Genomic DNA, 20,871 nt, shown 5'->3' on the forward strand with positions numbered 1-20,871 from the left:
TCAAAGCTGACAATATCTATTAGCAGTATGCTTTAGCTATTCAATGGACGTTTTCAACACTAACATCAATACAAGTTCATAAATTCATCTTCAGTGGCATACATGTCAGGATGATTTTCGTATCCTGTTTATAGTGTTTCATCATCGTTATGTGTTATTTATATATTGTTTGGACTGCCAAGATCAGCATAGTACTTAATGATCCATCCTTTAATGATGTTAACCTCTGTCTCTCTTTGTTCCACCAACCACTGGGGATCCGTTTCATTTGCTCGTAAAATGTCCAAACAATGAGATCCTGGAAAGTTCAAAACATGTCAGCTCAAAAGAACAAAGCTTTGAAGTTAGAATTTATGAGTCTGAATCAAACCATTAGGCGTATGGAGTGCAAGGAGACTGTCAGATAAGTTATGCAACACTCTGCATTCACAAAAAGAGATAGAGAGTTGAAGTAAAGCTGATTGTTCTTTATGTGCAATAAATGTTGGAGCTTTGGTTTTCGTTTACCCGCCGCTGCTATAAGGGTCCCTGAGTCCATTGGAGAAAATGATGTTGCTGCCAAATCTCTTAAGGATGAGTTTTATGTCCTGAAATTTGAAGGGAGACAAAGAAATTGTGAGATTCTATGTCGGTTGGGGAGGAGAACGAACTATTCTTTATGAGCGTGTGGAAACCTCTCCCTAGTAGACGCGTTTTAGAAACCTTAAAGGGAAGCTTGAAAGGGAAAGCTCAAAGAGGATAATATATGTTAGCGGTGGGGTTGGACGTTTACAAATGGTATCAGAGCCAGACACTGGGTGATGTGCCAGCGAGGAGGCTGATCCCTGAAGGGGGTGGACACGAGGCGGTGTGCCAACAAGGACGCTGGGTCCCGAGGGGGTGGATTGTGAGATCCTATATCGGTTGGTGAGGAGAAAAAAAAAACATTGTTTATAAGGGCGTGGAAACCTCTCTAATATAAAAACCTTGAGGGGAAACCCAAAGAGGATGATATCATCTAGTGGTGGGCCCCGAAGGGGGTGGATACGAGGCGGTGTGCCAGTAAGGATGCTGGGCCTCGAGGGGGTGGATTGTGAGATCCACTAACAGAATGGTCGGATGCACCCCGAAGGGTGGTGGATACGAGGCTGTGTGCTAGCAAGGACGCTGGGCCTCGAGGGGGTAGATTGTGGGATCTCACATCGATTGGAGAAGGGAACGGGTGCTAGCGAGGATGCTGGGCCTCGAGGGTTGGAGTGGATTGTGGAGTCCCACATCGACTGGAGAAGGGAACGAGTGCCAACGAGGACGCTGGCCCCGAGGGAAGGGGTGGATTGTAAGATCCCACATTGGTTGGGGAGGAGAACAAAACATTCTTTACAAGGGTGTAGTTTTAAAAACTTTGAGAGGAAGCCTGGAAAAGAAAGTAAAAAAAAGACAATATCTACTATAGATTTGGGCGGTTACAGTAATTTCAATAAAGAAAATAAAGAAAAAGAGATAGGTGGCTGAAGTGCATACATGGCCTCCATAATAGGTGGTGACCCAGTGAGGCCTTGGAGACACACCGTATAACTCATTGCAGTAATCTATGAAGCTTCCAAGCTCAAAACTGTATGCTGGAAACATAGTATCATTGCCTGTGCTTAATGGCATCACCATTTCACTGCATCTCTTTGTTACACACACAACACAAAAGCTTCTTAAAACGTCAAAAAAAAAAAATGAAGCTTTTCGAAGTTCGATGCATTCCACATCGGTATTTGTGTAATAAAAAGATTACCTGCCACCTCCATCCCACATCGGTTTCAGTTTCATCTCTGGCCTGATTCATGTAGCAGGAAAGATTTCCTTTATAAGCAAACACCCCTGCAGCAATTCTGTCAACAATTCCACTTCCTGGTGAAGCTCCATCAATGGCATCACAGATTATAGTGACTGGATACCTTGGTGGGTGGTCGTATTGGGCTGCGACGGTATACATAGACCACAAGAAGTCTTCCAGCTGAGCGAAGTTCTTCAGAGGACTAAAACAAGAACAACTGATTTGAAGCACAAACTTCATTAAATTTGGATATGAGAAGCCATGAATTCTAATACCTGCAACTTTTGAACTCTTTGCTAAGAATGGAAAGGCCATCCGGCTTGGAAGCAATTGTTTCAATCTTGGACCAGGAATCCCGAATGGTTTCATAGCAACTTTCACTAACGTCCTGCAAATTCATTCACATTTTTGTGTGTTTAAAAAGTTCGAAAGGTTCAAAAGGATGCATTGTTGTTGTTGTTGAAGGATCTTACTCTGAAATCCTTAGTGGCAATGGAATAGTATGCATCTTGTGGCGTGATATTGTCGAAGTAAAGGATTGGAGCTGAAGAAGCAAGAGCTCCAAGGGCGACATGAGGATATTTCAGACGAAACCATGCAGCCAACACTGTTTCCCACAAAACAAAACAGAACAAAAAAAAAACATGTTCGGTTATATAGAGTTTGAACATTTTTGTAACCGCTAGCAGATATTGTTCGCTTCGCACGTTACGTATCGTCGTTAGCCTCACGGTATTAAAACGCGTTTGCTAGAGAGAGGCTTCTACACCCTTACAAGAAGTGTTTCGTTCCCCTCTCCAACTGATGTGGGATCTCACAATCCACCGCTCTTGGTGGCTCAGCGTCCTCACTAGTGTATGGCTCTGATACCGTTTGCAACAGCTCAAGGCCACCACTAGCAGATATTGTCCGTTTTGGCCCGTTACGTATCGCCGTTAGCCTCACGGTTTTAAGACGCGTCTGCTAGGAAGAGGCTTCCACACCCTTACAAGAAATGTTTCGTTCCCCTTTCCAACCGATGTGGGATCTCACAATCCACCCCTCTTGGAGGCCCAGTGTCCTCGCTGGCACACTACCCGGTGTCTAGCTCTGATACCATTTACAACAGCTCGAGGCCACCGCTAGCAGATATTGTCCGCTTTGGCCCGTTACATATTGTCGTTAGCCTCACGGTTTTAAAACGCGTCTGCTAGGGAGAGGCTTCCACACCCTTATAAGAAAAGTTTTGTTCCCCTCTCCACCCGATGTGGGATCTCACAATCCACCCCTCTTGGAGGCCCAGTGTCCTCGCTAGCACGCTACTCAGTGTCTAGCTCTGATACCATTTGTAACAACCCAAGGCCATCGCTAGTAGATATTGTCCGTTTTGGCCCGTTACGCATCGTCATCAGCCTTACAGTTTTAAAACACATCTACTAGCGATTCGTTTCCACACCCTTATAAGAAATGCTTCATTCCCCTTTCCAACCGACGTGAAATCTCACAATTTTAAACGAGAACCCACTTACTTCCACCATATGATCCACCAAGAACAATCACAGGAGAATCTTTAGCATGCAACTCCTTTTTAACATGTATAAGAACATCAGCATAATCTGCTATTGCTTGAGCAGAGTTGAAATAGCCTAAAGTGCTTGCATTCTTCAATGCTACCTCCCTTGATCCAAAGGGTATCGATTTCCCATAATAACGATGCTAACAACAAAACAAAACAAAATCATATAAACCCTCCAAAGCATTAAATATGAACCACACAAGAACATGAAAGCTCTTACCTCAATATAAACAAGAAGAGCCCCAAACTGAGCAGCATTATCAGTCGAGAATCCTACAACGTTCAAATCATTATCCAGTGGACCTTCAGCTCCCAAGTAGGCAAGAATGGGAGCGCTCGAATTTGCGCCGCCCCAATACTTAAAGTTGATTATATATCTATGAGCGAACGTCGTGTAGCTTTCAGGCCTATAATTGAAGTGATCTAACGTTTGGTTGTAATAAAATGTCTTGAAATCATCCGAAAGAGGCGAGGACAGAGCTTCTGAATCTCTGTCGGTTGGACTAAGCCTTGGGATTCTGTACTGTGTTGCAGAAACACAGGCTGAAAGGATGAGAAGTAAGCAAGGAAGAAGCATCATGGCGGAGTGCTTGGTTTGGCTTGATCTTCACAAACAAACAGCTCCTTTATATAACAAAAAGTTGCCCGGTTAACCGGTTCGAGTCTCGAACCAGTGGTTAGTAAGCTAGGCCAAGGCGCCTAATGAAAGGCAGTTGAATGGTTGAGTTGAGTTGAGTTGATTGTGGTCGGGAAGGCGAGTAAGTTATAGAGGTTTCTGCCAAATAAAGACACTCTTCAACAGCTTCATTCCCAAATATGCAATGAAGCTGTTGTCCTTATCAAAAATTTGCTTTTCTAATGCTAAAATCAGTTCAAAATTCCTAGTTTTAGAATAGTGTCTTCGTGAAGAAAACTTCTAATCTTAATATCTTGATGTGTCGGTTAGGGATGTTCGTTGGTTGAGTTGGGTCCGGTTGGCTGAGATACTTTTTAGATCTAATCCAATTGTTCGGGTTGAAAAATTTTCAACCCTAACAACACTTATTAATTAATACAATAAAATTTTTGAGTTGAATTGATTTCGATTGTTTGGGCAACTAAATATACGTATATATAACTCGATCGTATATAAAAATGATATTATAAAATTTATAATAAATTCGAGTTGGTTTAGTTCAACCCAATCGAGTTTCAGGAGAACCAATAAACCAATTCAATCTATAAAATTTTTATTTATGTAAGACGGCATAAATTAGGTTGGATTGATCATATTTTTCTAATTATCAACTTTTGTCGGTTTTGAAGATCAGAAGCTAAAGCTTAGAAAGTGGATGGAAAGTTCAGCAGTAAACCGACCATTGGTCCAAGTTTGTGCCATTGAAAAAGTCTTTTGGAAAAACATTAAGTTCATATCTTGAAATGACTTGATACTAACATGTTGATACAAATATGGTTTTAAAATAAAATAGTTCATCCGATCTTTCTAATTATCAAGTTTTCTTTTAAGATAATTTTAAAATAGTTAAATTTATTTTTGTTATATTTAAAATCATTTTGCAACCGGCTTAAAAAAAAAAAAAAAAGTGCAAAAATTGTTTTTTATCAAGTTTTTAGTACACGTATGGAAAGTGGATTTGAAAGTAGATATTTTATATTTAAAGATTCGAGAAATTATATATTTTTTTTCCTTGATAACAAAAAAAACAAAAAAAAGTATTTTGTGATGGGAATTTTTTTATTAAAAATATTTTATTTTTTTAAAGTAAAATAAGAATTAATATTTCGAGTATGAAAACTTCAGAATTTAGGTGCACCTAAGTTGGAACCAAGCTGTATTGCACGTGTCTTATTGTCGGTTAACAAGGTTGTTTGTGGCATCGACGGTGGTAGTGCTGGAAGGGCTAGCATATTCAAATTGGAATTTATAATTATAACCCAACTTTATTTATGTTTATTTTTTAGTTTAGCACGAATTATTATATAAAAGAGTCAATTTTTTCGGTTAATAATATTATAAAAGAGTTGAATAAATTGTACTTTAATTTTATTTCAAGAGCATGAATTTTGGAATTAAAAAAAATTGTGTGCATTTCACAAAAACATTAATAGAAACAATTTATTTTGGGCTTCATAAATTTGTGTTCATGTAGTCTTAAGATTAAGAAAAGTATATAGTTCATCCATAAATTAAATTGCTAATAAGAGCACAGGATTGAAAACTTGGAAAATAAAAATAAAACTATAAGCCAACTAGACGTTGCTCTAGAGTTTTTGAGAGTGGAATTAGAAAAGTAAGCTTTATCATTCTCAAATTCCTTGAATAAGGTTTCTAAATCCACTCATCGTATTTATTCTCGCTAGATTAATCAATAATAGAGATTACATATATTATTTCAATCGTCCATCATTGTATAATAAACTTTATATGCATAGAAATTTGGACGAGAAGAATCAGTAAGACACCTGGATGGATGGATGGATGGATGGATGGATGGAAGGAACAAGAGGATGAAGATCAACGAATCTCACTATTAGTCTCATTTTTTGTCTTTATTGTCATCTAATTCGTCATAAAGAGTAAGCACGAATCACTTCTAGAATAGGCGCATGACATGTCGGACACTTTTCTCTTGCTTCGACCAACTCGTTAGCACATTTTGAACATGTGCACATGTGCCGGCATCTATAGATTGTAACGGAGAAAATATAAGTTAAATGAAACTTGGAACTAGAGAAAAACACACAAAAATGGTCTGAGATTTTGCTAGAATGACCTATACAACAAAGCATCAATATGGTTATCACAACATATACAACAAATTCCTTTGCTTACTCGGTCCCATTTGGGTTCTTCGTCTGGCAAACTGTCTTCAAATATCTCTGTTCGTGAACATTATATGTAGTCAAGCCAGTCGAATGACATGTGAAAGTGATATCATATTAGTGACCAGAACACTAAAGAATATCCCATCCTCCCTCCACCCATGCTGAATAACCATTTGAGTAAAGTATGATATATTTCGGTGGTTCAGGGCAGGAACAACATCAAAAAAACAAAGAAGGCCATGTCGAATTTTGGAAAAATATAATATCTACAACCAAGAAGCACAGAAACTACTTAAATTACTTATGAAATCACTTAGATTAAGGCATGCACCTCTGCAAATCAAGTACCATGTTCTATTTTTTTTAGGGGGTGGGGTGGGTTCACAGGAAGCTTGTTAATTGATCAAATCTAAATGATGTAATAAACTAAAGAATTCAGCTACATTGAGAATGAAGGCATACCTTCTGAACCAGCTGTTCGGTTAAGTGCAGAAGAAACTTCTTGCTTAATTGAGCGTTGCAGCTCAAGTTGCATGTCCATGCATGTCTCCAACATTCTCTGTAGGTTGCTCATCCTCTGCTGCAGCCTAGACATGTCGATCCTCAAATCATTAATGATCTCCCAGTCCTGTAACGTTCAGCAACAACATCAAATTTAAAAGAATAGTAATAACAATAAAATAAAGAACGAAAAAAAGATGACCAGATTATCCAACAACCAACACTGACTTCACCTAATAGACAATTGCAATAATTCTAAATAGAATTATAGAATCACAATTCATCAATCGTTTACCATTGATATTTGCACGTTTTCCTATCTCTTTTATTTACTTTAATCCAACTGATTTCACCCAAAAAGACAACAAACAAGGGAACAATGATGAGACATACAACTCCAAACTGCTGATGGAAATCACGTCTTGACCAACTATCATGACTCAATTCATGTTCCCAAAGTTGCCGAGGGGGCATTGCAGGTGGCAGAGGCAAAGCAAGTGGATGGCTCGCAGCAGAACCCGCTTGACCTGCAGTCTGCCTGTCGTGCTCTTGCTCTTGTTCTGCAGACGTGTAAGGGGACATCGTCTCGTCTAGATCCCCATTACTGGTACTGTGACCTCGCCTGTCTATGTAAGATCGAATTAACTGGTCAAGACTTTCTCGGAAACCACTACTAAGAAGAGTAGAGACACTTCTCCTGCATAATAAAGAAAAATAGTCCACATGTAAATTCACCATTTAGTCTGAATTCAACCAGGCATGTTGTTATATAAATTTTTTGATACCTATTTAAAAGTTCTCTCATTTCCACATTATGCACATTATTCTCTTCATGAAAATAAAGGTCTCCAACCTTCGGCTAGATGTAGCCTCCCGACTAGGAGAGCCCTCTAACCAATTAGGCACATCCTCCACAATGATAGCATTTTCATGTGAATCTCCAAGGGCATTTTACAGATGAATATCTCCTCTATGTGTCATACTCGAGAATTCTCCAGACCAATGAGTAGTGTGATGCTTTCCAACTGAGTTTCATTTATATCTTCTTCAATGCTATTTTCCATTCATCCCGTTGAAAACCATATGCTTGCCAATCATTTGGCTCAACTCCCATACCTAGATCTTCATTCAGTTGCTCGTGAGAAGTAGATTCCAGCGGATCTACATTTTCAAGATCATTGTCTTGAAAACTTCTAGAATGATCTGATAATACTCCAATATCATCATATTCCTCGCGGGTATCAATTTGTTGAATGGAAGATTCGACATCTGGTATGCTAGTATGATCCTCGTCATCAATTTGAGGAACTTCAAGGTATAAATTTTTTGCAGCAATTTCTTGTAAAATTCTTCTCATACGTTGTCCTGAATCTTCTCTCATCTCCATCGAGTTGATATCAGCTATTTGGCTGGCTACACCATTCTCTTCAACCTGTTCTTGTGTACTTTCTAGCGCATCAATAGATGCTTCCCTACCTTGAGCATTAATTCTTTCTAAATCAGATATGACTTGAGTTAGACCAATGCTATAAGAGCTTGCGTTATGACTTTCCACGTTAATTGGCCCAGAACGTCTAGGAAGATCATCTAGGACCTCAAAACTCCTTGTACGATTCAGGTCAATTAGAGAATCACCATCATCACTGTTATATGTGGTGTCAGAATGCCGGCTACTTGCTTGATCTTGAACAGAATTATCCAATCGGGAGAAGAATCCTTCCCTAATTCAAAGAAAGTCAAAATATCATTAGTATTATCAAAAGGGATAGGCCAGCATTACAGAGTGGACAAGCAGGTCAAGTTGCCAATGAGCTTGAGTGAAAAACAACTGGCAAAAGTTCAAGGTTGACACTGAAGGAAACAATACACGACTCTCATTCTGAATCAAGTGAATTAAGGAGTTTTTCTTCCTCAAAATTTTTGTAGTACCCAAGTCCTGACCTTTTACACTTTCACAAACTTCAAAGCAGCTTACTATTGTTCAACTTCACAACATTTGAAAGCTCCCAATCAAAGAAGGTTAGTCTTCCAAGCAGGTCGCAAGTTTTGGACCTAAGACTTCTTAGTTAAAGTTAACGACCCTTAACCACAATGCCCAGTGATCAAATTTGTGTTTTCTTGACTATAACTAGTAATGAATTCAAGTTCAACAAGGAAAACGAACAATGTCCATCGGTGTTAACATTAATGTAGAAAAAGACGTTAGTACGAAGGTTTGTTAAGCTTTAGGTTTAGTTTAACCCAAATTAAGACACACTAATTAGTGACCAGATAACTTTTGGATTGAGGATATACAATCGCATATGAAATTGATCACTATTTCTCATACCTTGGTAATTCAAAAAAATTTAGTTTCCTAATAATGTAATTAGCATTAAGGATGTCGCTAGACATTAGACATTTAATCTTACATGCCAATGATGATTGGAGTGGCATTGATGAGACACTCCTAGCAATTTACATGGCAGTCATTTGACACTAGTTGCCCATTCTTGAAGTTTCTCTTATCTACAAGCAATTTACTAATGATATTCAGACACGGCAGTATAGGAGTCTTGAGGTTATTCTTGGATCTAAATATTCGAATCCAGCAGATATGTGGTCATTTGCTTGTATTTGTTTTGAGTTGGCCACTGGCGATGTTCTCTTTGATCCACACAGTGGTGACAACTATGAAAGGGATGAGGTATGTTCAGAGACTTTTTTTTTTTTTTTTTGTTCTTTTATCAGTATGATTATTTTTTTCTTTCTTATACTCATTTATTCTTAACGTGTAACATTTGTTAATCGAGTCTCACCTCCCCTTGGGAAGCATTGCTTCTACTTATAGTAAAGTCCCACATTTTCAATCGTTTGAAAACCATGCTTAAAAGTTTTTTTCTTTTTTTGTGTTGTTTGTTATTGTTGTTTTTTTTTCGTTATCAATCAGTTATAATTTTATTCGTTGACATGTTTCTTCCGTTGTAGCTGTAACAGCGGCATAATGTAGAAGTTTACCTGATACTGAAATATTTGGTCGGTTGTTTTATTTTGGTTAACTGGTGGAGGAGGCTCAATTTAATTTCAACAATGTCATACACTAAATATGCCAGGTGAATAGGTGAATAATTTGAAAAGACTGTCGTTTGGAAAACATAAAGAATTTTACTTTTAACTTGATGCCTTTCTTTCCATTTTTTTAATACAATGTGGCTATTATCTCAGCTAATCGCATTCCCCTTAGCTTGTAGGATAGCGGTAGTATACATATGGTACTTGTTTCTTTTTTTTTAAAAACAACTATATGTATATCATGTCGACATCACTGGTATACGTGTTCGAGGAACATCAAAACAAGACTTTGCTATGAGTATCAGCTTATTACATGGACCTTCTCTTCTGGAAGTTGTAATTTCTACTCTTTATTTTATTTTCAGGATCATTTCGCATTGATGATGGAGCTTCTTGGAGTGATGCCTCGCAAGGTAATGTTTACATACTTACAGATACCATGTCGTCTTTATTTTATATATATGAAATTTTTTTCACTTATTTATATTTTGCTCTTTCTTAAAATATCCGGGCACAGATTGCATTAGGTGGCTGCTATTCAAGGGACTACTTCAACAAATATGGCGAGTTGAGGCATATTCCTCAATTGTGCTTTTGGCCTCTTAATAAGGTGTTAACCGAGAAGTATGATTTCAGCAAGCAAGATGCTAATGACTTGGCTGACTTTCTTGTTCCTTTATTGGATTTTGCACCTGAAAAGACACCAAGAGCAGCACAATGTCTCAGCCATCCGTGGTTGAGTTATGTCTCAAGAATTCTTGAATCTTCTGTATCAACCCATCAAAATCAGCCCAAAGATCAGGACGCTTCAACTAAAAGAAGCGAGAAGGATGAGAGAGAAGCTATGGAGATTGTAATGGGAAACATAACTATTGATGGAACTTCGAAATAGACATGACCAGAAATGGCAACGTACGCGATTTCAGGCTATGTTTCGTGCAGTATAATCGTGGTCTATAGCTCGGGTTTCCATCGAAGTTGGAAACATATTCATGAACCACATGGATTCAGTGTTGTCCTACGTGCTATCCGAAGCAATCATCATCTTTTGCTTTGGTGAGAGTCGACCAGCATTCGTAGGCCCATCTCGAGCAACTTCGAACGGTGGATTGTTTTGACAGAGTGCGCGTTCGAGTATGATTTGCATATCTTTACAAACTAACAATATTTCTAGGTCTCTTGTAGCACAACTTTCTGGATCATAATTTCTTCCTGAAACCTTGAACAGATATAAAATATATTTTTGGTGCTAGATTCTTGCCATTTTGTTTATTGTAATGTTGGCCACTACCGGGTTTTCTATTTAAAAATGAACTTTTTTTATATATTAAAACTTTTCAGATATAAAATAATCGGGCGGCCCAAAAGGGGATGGAGGATACCCGACTCAATCAACGAAATGAGCATATGGTCGAGTGCAGGACAGACTGGGAAGCAGGGAAAATTTCAGGCCATACGAATACGACGCTTCCCTAAAGACAATCTTGTGGGGAAGTCGAGGTTGAAGACGACTGCAAGTCCATAACCTAATCGTATTCTTGACCCTTGAAACCTGTCATGGAGCTGGCCTCGGATTCCGACCTTGTAGAAGCGGAATTGGAGCCAGACCTTGACCATGTAGAAGCTGGTAATGGACTTGTCCATTGTCACCATCGCACTTTTGCAGTAGCGGGATAGCGACTGTGGGACACTTGTTCTAACCCAGTGAACAAATCAGTGATGTGAATTTCAGATTTCGTGGACGATATCGACGTATGCTCGAACCTCAGGTTATGTTTGAGAGAAATACTTTAGAAAATTTGAGCGAGGTAATACGCTAATTTATTTGATAGTTTTTGAAGTTGTGGATGTATTAGACACAAACGTAAGAATTCAAAAACTTACGAACTGCAATAATTATTAATATTAGATCTATTTTGTTGATACTTTTAACCATTTTTTCTAAGACATAACAGAAATACTAATTTTTCATTTATCACCATATTGAACTTATAAACACATGAAAATGTTGGCACATCGATGAAAATTTGAAAACCCCCGGATTCTTATTCTTGTTGACTTGACGGAACTTAGCAAACTACCATTTTTTCAAAAAGTTATTTTTGTTGGTAGAGAGAGGCGTCTTGATGATTTGAAGTGAAGAAGAATGGACTATTTGGGGGACCAACCATATTCTTTGACATAATGGTTTATGGATCCTTGTAGGATGGCTATTGTGTAAGCCACTTGTAATGATAATGAGAAGTAGGGTTGAATGAGAACAGGCTAAGAAATCAATAAAAAGACTTAAGCATCTGCTCTTGAGTGGAGCACGGTTGAAACCACTTTGTGAGGGTGTCATAAAGTTCTAAACCCCATCCTTCGGCCCCTTTTTCTTTTCATACAACGTCCAAGAATATGAGAAAAGCACCCAAATGTCCACGTTTCTCTTTTGTTGGGAATAAACTTAAATGAAAAAAAGAAAATAAGGGTAGTTTTTTGTTTTGGTAAATTTAGTAAGGCTTTTGAAATTTGAGCAGTAAGAAGGAAAAGGAAAAGGCCAAACAAAATATGAAGGGACAAGAATCAGTCTAGTAGGAGAGAACGGGTTATGGGATATCTAATTTTAGATCTTAGAAATCCTCTAAATTCGTTCGTTTTCATTGTAAAAAGAAGATGCAAAGAGCAAGAGCAGGAGACAAAAAGCAAGCAAGAGCAGGAGACAAAAAGCAAAGCGTATAGTGTAATAGAAAATAGTTTTTTCGGAATTTCTTTTGTCCCTTTGTCTCTCCCCCTCTCGATACCTCCTTCACAGCTTCGTGAGAGTTATTTAAACAAGTTGGTTTCAAAGTTAGTGTTTATTTTTTACAAGTTGGTATCAGAGCGGATTGTTATTTCAACAAATTGGTATAAGAGCGAATTTTATTTCAACAAATTTGTATCAGTGCCGATGAATAAGATGGGACAAAAGAAGCATGGGACACTTTAGAAAAGGTGTTCAAAGGAACCGACCGATTCAAGCAGGTGCGTCTCCAGACACTCTGCGTGGCGAGTTGGAGAGAATGAAGATGAAGGAGTCAGAAAATGTATTTGACTACATCACGCGCGTACAGACCGTGGCAAATCAACTAAATCGAAACGGAGAAATGTTACCTGAGACGCGGGTTGTGGAGAAGATGTTGAAGTCGTTAACAGATAACTTCGAGAATGTTGTATGAGACATAGAAGAGTCGAAGGACCTAGCGACGTTCACGGTCGATGAGCTCGTCGGTTCTCTCGAGGCACACGAGCAACGTAAGAAAAAGAAGAAGGAGACCCTCGATCAAGCGCTTCAGACTAAGGCATCAATAAAGGATGAAAAGGTACTCTTCTATCAAAATACTCAAGGTAGAGGTCGTGGAAGTCGCGAGAATGGTCGAGGTAGTCAAGGCAACAGTTACGAAGAAAACTATAAAGAGAATAGACTATCGAGCCAAGCAAATAGGCGTGGAAGAGGACACAATCAAGGACGCGGTCAAGGATACAATTCCACATCCAGTGTTACCAAATGTCAGAAATATGGCCACTATGCAAATAACTGTAACTTCGACAGATGTTACAATTGTGGCAGAATGGGTCATTATGCAAGAGATTGTCGAGCCGATGAAAAGGTGGAAGAAACGATCAACCTAGCCTTGGATGACGCAACAAACGGAGGCATTCTCTTGATGGCCCAAAATGAAGAGCTGAAAACGAAAGAACACGGCGGTGCAAAAGACAACGGCGATAGTCGTGAGGCGATGGAAACTAATAGAAATGAGGTGATGCACAGCTGATACCGAAGACGAGAAAATCGAATAAAGATGAACAACCAAATAATAGAGAGCCCGAGCTCGAAGATAGAGAGCTCCACTGGCTGGAAAAGCAATTCGAGGAAGAAAGAAGAAAGAGGATGAGAATGGAAGAGAGAATGGAAGAAGAAAAGATGACAGAAATGCAGATTGAACATGAGAAATAGATGGTTCAAATGCAAGCTGCAATCCCTTCAAAATCCCTTGAAAATCCCAAAACAATGACGAAGAAGAAGCCCATGCGATTAGCGAACGAGCCAATGAAACTGCCAGATCTTGAGGAGGAGAATAGAGATTCAGAGCAACAACCCAAAACTGTCGTGGATAAATCTGTGGAGAAGTCTCAATTGCAGACGTTGAAATCCCTGAACGACCAACTTTCGAAGGAGAAAGTATTGATTGAAAAAGAAAAGAAAGTTTTAGAAAAGGAGATCGAAAGATTAGAGAAGGAAGTGGCTGAGCTGAGTGAGAGTCTCTTCTATCTCAAACGGGAGAAGAAAAAGAATGGGAATGTAATCTCTGATCTTATGAAGAAAGTTGAAGAAGGTGTGGAGAAAGAGAATGACATGTTAATGTAGATTGAGGCTCTAGTGGACGAGCTAGAGAGGGAGGAGAAAGATATAGAGATGTTGACTCAATATAGAGACTCACTCGACCTGAACCTGAATCAAATCCAATAGTAGGCAGTGAATTTACGACACACGATTGAGATACTCACTCGTGATAAAGCCGAAATGGAGGAAGAAAAAATGCTAGCTGTAAATGTCGCTGTGGACTTGAGAAGAGAATTGAGTAAAATGAACGAAGCCATGATGTCTGAGTCAAGCGTGGCTAAGAACGGGAGAAATGAAGAGTTGGTGTCTCAGATAGGCTGTTCTCTAGAAGATCCAAATGAACTCTCATCAAAGAAGAACAAGCTTAGTCTGCTGCTCGAGGACAAGGAGAGAAAATTGAAGAAACCACGACTGAGCTCAAGAAAACGAAAACGACGCAGGTGGAATCGTTGAATAGAGCATTTAAGTTTATGAGGAAGTTTTGTTGGGAATAAACTTAAATGGAAAAAAGAAAAGAAGGGTAGTTTTTTATTTTGTTAAACTTAGTAAGGCTTTTGAAATGTGAGTCGTAAGAAGGAAAAGGCCAAAAAAAAAAAAAAAAAGGGACAACAATCGCTTGAGGAGAGAATGGGTTATGGGATCGCTCATTTTAAATCTCAGAAACTCTATAAATTGATTCGTTTTCATTGTAAAAAGCAAGAGGAAAAGAGGAAGAGACAGAAAGCAAAGTGTACCGTGTAATAGAAAAGAGTTTTTTTCATAATTTCCTTTGTCCCCTTGTCTCTCCCCTCTCGACACCCCCTTCACAGCTTCGTGAGAGTTATTTAAACAAGTTGGTTTCAGAGCGAGCGTCTATTTTCTGCAAGTTTGTATCGGAGGGGATTGTTATTACAACAAATTGGTATGAGAGCGAATTTTATTTCAACACTCTTTAGGGGCCATTATTGAACGATTCAACTGTTCGTGAACTTTCAAGTTTGTATCTAGGAGAACGTCCAAGTTCATATGTTTTAACTGTTAAGTGATGGACTGTGAAATCTCATATCGGTTGGAGAGGGAAATGAAGCATTCTTTATAAGGGTGTGGAAACCTCTCCCTAGTAGACGCGTTTTAAAACAGTGAGGCTGATGGTGAGATACGTAACGGGCCAAAGCAGATAATATCTTCTAGCAGTGGGCTTGAGCTGTTACAAATGGTATCAGAGCCAGACATTGGGCGGTGTACCAACGAGAATGCTGAACTCCCAAGGGGGTGGATTGTGAGATCCCACCTTAATTGGAAAGGGAAACAAAGCATATCTAGAGTGTGAAAACTTCTTCCTAGCATACGTGTTTTAAAACCGTGAGGCTAACGACGATACGTAACGAGTCAAAGCTGACAATATCTATTAGCAGTATGCTTTAGCTATTCAATGGACGTTTTCAACACTAACATCAATACAAGTTCATAAATTCATCTTCAGTGGCATACATGTCAGGATGATTTTCGTATCCTGTTTATAGTGTTTCATCATCGTTATGTGTTATTTATATATTGTTTGGACTGCCAAGATCAGCATAGTACTTAATGATCCATCCTTTAATGATGTTAACCTCTGTCTCTCTTTGTTCCACCAACCACTGGGGATCCGTTTCATTTGCTCGTAAAATGTTCAAACAATGAGATCCTGGAAAGTTCAAAACATGTCAGCTTAAAAGAACAAAGCTTTGAAGTTAGAATTTATGAGTCTGAATCAAACCATTAGGCATATGGAGTGCAAGGAGACTGTCAGATAAGTTATGCAACACTCTGCATTCACAAAAAGAGATAGAGAGTTGAAGTAAAGCTGATTGTTCTTTATGTGCAATAAATGTTGGAGCTTTGGTTTTCGTTTACCCGCCGCTGCTATAAGGGTCCCTGAGTCCATTGGAGAAAATGATGTTGCTGCCAAATCTCTTAAGGATGAGTTTTATGTCCTGAAATTTGAAGGGAGACAAAGAAATTGTGAGATTCTACGTCGGTTGGGGAGGAGAACGAACTATTCTTTATGGGCGTGTGGAAACCTCTCCCTAGTAGACGCGTTTTAGAAACCTTAAAGGGAAGCTTGAAAGGGAAAGCTCAAAGAGGATAATATATGTTAGCGGTGGGGTTGGACGTTTACAAATGGTATCAGAGCCAGACACTGGGTGATGTGCCAGCGAGGAGGCTGATCCCTGAAGGGGGTGGACACGAGGCGGTGTGCCAACAAGGACGCTGGGTCCCGAGGGGGTGGATTGTGAGATCCTATATCGGTTGGTGAGGAGAAAAAAAAAACATTGTTTATAAGGGCGTGGAAACCTCTCTAATATAAAAACCTTGAGGGGAAACCCAAAGAGGATGATATCATCTAGTGGTGGGCCCCGAAGGGGGTGGATACGAGGCGGTGTGCCAGTAAGGATGCTGGGCCTCGAGGGGGTGGATTGTGAGATCCACTAACAGAATGGTCGGATGCACCCCGAAGGGTGGTGGATACGAGGCTGTGTGCTAGCAAGGACGCTGGGCCTCGAGGGGGTAGATTGTGGGATCTCACATCGATTGGAGAAGGGAACGGGTGCCAGCGAGGATGCTGGGCCTCGAGGGTTGGAGTGGATTGTTGAGTCCCACATCGACTGGAGAAGGGAACGAGTGCCAACGAGGACGCTGGCCCCGAGGGAAGGGGTGGATTGTAAGATCCCACATTGGTTGGGGAGAAGAACAAAACATTCTTTACAAGGGTGTAGTTTTAAAAACTTTGAGAGGAAGCCTGAAAAAGAAAGTAAAAAAAAGACAATATCTACTATAGATTTGGGCGGTTACAGTAATTTCAATAAAGAAAATAAAGAAAAAGATCGAGGTGGCTGAAGTGCATACATGGCCTCCATAATAGGTGGTGACCCAGTGAGGCCTTGGAGACACACCGTATAACTCATTGCAGTAATCTATGAAGCTTCCAAGCTCAAAACTGTATGCTGGAAACATAGTATCATTGCCTGTGCTTAATGGCATCACCATTTCACTGCATCTCTGAGTTACACACACAACACAAAAGCTTCTTAAAACGTCAAAAAAAAAAAATGAAGCTTTTCGAAGTTCGATGCATTCCACATCGGTATTTGTGTAATAAAAAGATTACCTGCCACCTCCATCCCACATCGGTTTCAGTTTCATCTCTGGCCTGATTCATGTAGCAGGAAAGATTTCCTTTATAAGCAAACACCCCTGCAGCAATTCAGTCAACAATTCCACTTCCTGGTGAAGCTCCATCAATGGCATCACAGATTATAGTGACTGGATACCTTGGTGGGTGGTCGTATTGGGCTGCGACGGTATACATAGACCACAAGAAGTCTTCCAGCTGAGCAAAGTTCTTCAGAGGACTAAAACAAGAACAACTGATTTGAAGCACAAACTTCATTAAATTTGGATATGAGAAGCCATGAATTCTAATACCTGCAACTTTTGAACTCTTTGCTAAGAATGGAAAGGCCATCCGGCTTGGAAGCAATTGTTTCAATCTTGGACCAGGAATCCCGAATGGTTTCATAGCAACTTTCACTAACGTCCTGCAAATTCATTCACATTTTTGTGTGTTTAAAAAGTTCGAAAGGTTCAAAAGGATGCATTGTTGTTGTTGTTGAAGGATCTTACTCTGAAATCCTTAGTGGCAATGGAATAGTATGCATCTTGTGGCGTGATATTGTCGAAGTAAAGGATTGGAGCTGAAGAAGCAAGAGCTCCAAGGGCGACATGAGGATATTTCAGACGAAACCATGCAGCCAACACTGTTTCCCACAAAACAAAACAGAACAAAAAAAAAAACATGTTCTGTTATATAGAGTTTGAACATTTTTGTAACCGCTAGCAGATATTGTTCGCTTCGCACGTTACGTATCGTCGTTAGCCTCACGGTATTAAAACGCGTTTGCTAGAGAGAGGCTTCTACACCCTTACAAGAAGTGTTTCGTTCCCCTCTCCAACTGATGTGGGATCTCACAATCCACCGCTCTTGGTGGCTCAGCGTCCTCGCTAGTGTATGGCTCTGATACCGTTTGCAACAGCTCAAGGCCACCACTAGCAGATATTATCCGTTTTGGCCCGTTACGTATCGCCGTTAGCCTCACGGTTTTAAGACGCGTCTGCTAGGAAGAGGCTTCCACACCCTTACAAGAAATGTTTCGTTCCCCTTTCCAACCGATGTGGGATCTCACAATCCACCCCTCTTGGAGGCCCAGTGTCCTCGCTGGCACACTACCCGGTGTCTAGCTCTGATACCATTTACAACAGCTCGAGGCCACCGCTAGCAGATATTGTCCGCTTTGGCCCGTTACATATCGTCGTTAGCCTCACGGTTTTAAAACGCGTCTGCTAGGGAGAGGCTTCCACACCCTTATAAGAAAAGTTTTGTTCCCCTCTCCACCCGATGTGGGATCTCACAATCCACCCCTCTTGGAGGCCCAGTGTCCTCGCTAGCACGCTACTCAGTGTCTAGCTCTGATACCATTTGTAACAACCCAAGGCCATCGCTAGTAGATATTGTCCGTTTTGGCCCGTTACGCATCGTCATCAGCCTTACAGTTTTAAAACACATCTACTAGCGATTCGTTTCCACACCCTTATAAGAAATGCTTCATTCCCCTTTCCAACCGACGTGAAATCTCACAATTTTAAACGAGAACCCACTTACTTCCACCATATGATCCACCAAGAACAATCACAGGAGAATCTTTAGCATGCAACTCCTTTTTAACATGTATAAGAACATCAGCATAATCTGCTATTGCTTGAGCAGAGTTGAAATAGCCTAAAGTGCTTGCATTCTTCAATGCTACCTCCCTTGATCCAAAGGGTATCGATTTCCCATAATAACGATGCTAACAACAAAACAAAACAAAATCATATAAACCCTCCAAAGAATTAAATATGAACCACACAAGAACATGAAAGCTCTTACCTCAATATAAACAAGAAGAGCCCCAAACTGAGCAGCATTATCAGTCGAGAATCCTACAACGTTCAAATCATTATCCAGTGGACCTTCAGCTCCCAAGTAGGCAAGAATGGGAGCGCTCGAATTTGCGCCGCCCCAATACTTAAAGTTGATTATATATCTATGAGCGAACGTCGTGTAGCTTTCAGGCCTATAATTGAAGTGATCTAACGTTTGGTTGTAATAAAATGTCTTGAAATCATCCGAAAGAGGCGAGGACAGAGCTTCTGAATCTCTGTCGGTTGGACTAAGCCTTGGGATTCTGTACTGTGTTGCAGAAACACAGGCTGAAAGGATGAGAAGTAAGCAAGGAAGAAGCATCATGGCGGAGTGCTTGGTTTGGCTTGATCTTCACAAACAAACAGCTCCTTTATATAACAAAAAGTTGCCCGGTTAACCGGTTCGAGTCTCGAACCAGTGGTTAGTAAGCTAGGCCAAGGCGCCTAATGAAAGGCAGTTGAATGGTTGAGTTGAGTTGAGTTGATTGTGGTCGGGAAGGCGAGTAAGTTATAGAGGTTTCTGCCAAATAAAGACACTCTTCAACAGCTTCATTCCCAAATATGCAATGAAGCTGTTGTCCTTATCAAAAATTTGCTTTTCTAATGCTAAAATCAGTTCAAAATTCCTAGTTTTAGAATAGTGTCTTCGTGAAGAAAACTTCTAATCTTAATATCTTGATGTGTCGGTTAGGGATGTTCGTTGGTTGAGTTGGGTCCGGTTGGCTGAGATACTTTTTAGATCTAATCCAATTGTTCGGGTTGAAAAATTTTCAACCCTAACAACACTTATTAATTAATACAATAAAATTTTTGAGTTGAATTGATTTCGATTGTTTGGGCAACTAAATATACGTATATATAACTCGATCGTATATAAAAATGATATTATAAAATTTATAATAAATTCGAGTTGGTTTAGTTCAACCCAATCGAGTTTCAGGAGAACCAATAAACCAATTCAATCTATAAAATTTTTATTTATGTAAGACGGCATAAATTAGGTTGGATTGATCATATTTTTCTAATTATCAACTTTTGTCGGTTTTGAAGATCAGAAGCTAAAGCTTAGAAAGTGGATGGAAAGTTCAGCAGTAAACCGACCATTGGTCCAAGTTTGTGCCATTGAAAAAGTCTTTTGGAAAAACATTAAGTTCATATCTTGAAATGACTTGATACTAACATGTTGATACAAATATGGTTTTAAAATAAAATAGTTCATCCGATCTTTCTAATTATCAAGTTTTCTTTTAAGATAATTTTAAAATAGTTAAATTTATTTTTGTTATATTTAAAATCATTTTGCAACCGGCTTAAAAAAAAAAAAAAAAGTGCAAAAATTGTTTTTTATCAAGTTTTTAGTACACGTATGGAAAGTGGATTTGAAAGTAGATATTTTATATTTAAAGATTCGAGAAATTATATATTTTTTTTCCTTGATAACAAAAAAAACAAAAAAAAGTATTTTGTGATGGGAATTTTTTTATTAAAAATATTTTATTTTTTTAAAGTAAAATAAGAATTAATATTTCGAGTATGAAAACTTCAGAATTTAGGTGCACCTAAGTTGGAACCAAGCTGTATTGCACGTGTCTTATTGTCGGTTAACAAGGTTGTTTGTGGCATCGACGGTGGTAGTGCTGGAAGGGCTAGCATATTCAAATTGGAATTTATAATTATAACCCAACTTTATTTATGTTTATTTTTTAGTTTAGCACGAATTATTATATAAAAGAGTCAATTTTTTCGGTTAATAATATTATAAAAGAGTTGAATAAATTGTACTTTAAT

At 39.2% G+C, this 20,871-nt stretch overlaps 2 protein-coding genes and 2 pseudogenes across 2 annotated transcripts; 1 reads left to right on the forward strand and 3 right to left on the reverse strand.

Moving 5' to 3' along the window:
• Window positions 1-267: 267 nt before the first annotated feature.
• LOC147794665 (uncharacterized) lies at window positions 268-3,939 on the reverse strand. The gene is made up of 7 exons (XM_087128787.1): window positions 3,580-3,939; window positions 3,313-3,499; window positions 2,278-2,411; window positions 2,080-2,192; window positions 1,763-2,006; window positions 1,501-1,653; window positions 268-587 (listed from the first exon to the last, which is right to left on the reverse strand). Exons 1-7 carry the CDS (start codon window positions 3,937-3,939, stop codon window positions 504-506), a joined length of 1,275 nt encoding a protein of 424 aa, XP_086984913.1. The 3' UTR covers window positions 268-503.
• A 1,902-nt stretch (window positions 3,940-5,841) lies between these two features.
• On the reverse strand, window positions 5,842-8,564 carry LOC147794666 (uncharacterized; annotated as a pseudogene).
• Window positions 8,565-9,282: 718 nt separating this feature from the next.
• Window positions 9,283-10,629, forward strand: LOC147794667 (uncharacterized). The gene is made up of 3 exons (XM_087128857.1): window positions 9,283-9,372; window positions 10,103-10,150; window positions 10,255-10,629. The coding sequence occupies exons 1-3, from the start codon at window positions 9,283-9,285 to the stop codon at window positions 10,627-10,629; spliced, it is 513 nt and encodes a 170-aa protein (XP_086984983.1).
• Window positions 10,630-15,626: 4,997 nt separating this feature from the next.
• LOC147794668 (uncharacterized) lies at window positions 15,627-19,408 on the reverse strand (annotated as a pseudogene).
• Window positions 19,409-20,871: the final 1,463 nt, after the last annotated feature.

Source organism: Cucurbita pepo, chromosome 1 (genome assembly GCF_057944985.1).
Source record: "Cucurbita pepo subsp. pepo isolate OVF chromosome 1, ASM5794498v1, whole genome shotgun sequence".
Classification (NCBI taxonomy): domain Eukaryota; kingdom Viridiplantae; phylum Streptophyta; class Magnoliopsida; order Cucurbitales; family Cucurbitaceae; genus Cucurbita; species Cucurbita pepo.

Excerpts from the sequence above, each read along its gene's own strand:
- LOC147794667 (XM_087128857.1), top strand. The coding sequence starts at position 9,283 with ATGTGGTCATTTGCTTGTATTTGTTTTGAGTTGGCCACTGGCGATGTT. Across the intron at positions 9,373-10,102 it reads ACAACTATGAAAGGGATGAG|GATCATTTCGCATTGATGAT; the intron begins GTATGTTCAGAG and ends TTTTATTTTCAG. Across the intron at positions 10,151-10,254 it reads TTGGAGTGATGCCTCGCAAG|ATTGCATTAGGTGGCTGCTA; the intron begins GTAATGTTTACA and ends ATCCGGGCACAG.
- LOC147794665 (XM_087128787.1), bottom strand. The coding sequence starts at position 3,939 with ATGATGCTTCTTCCTTGCTTACTTCTCATCCTTTCAGCCTGTGTTTCT. Across the intron at positions 2,193-2,277 it reads TTGCCACTAAGGATTTCAGA|GACGTTAGTGAAAGTTGCTA; the intron begins GTAAGATCCTTC and ends ATGAATTTGCAG. Across the intron at positions 2,007-2,079 it reads AAAGAGTTCAAAAGTTGCAG|TCCTCTGAAGAACTTCGCTC; the intron begins GTATTAGAATTC and ends TTCTTGTTTTAG.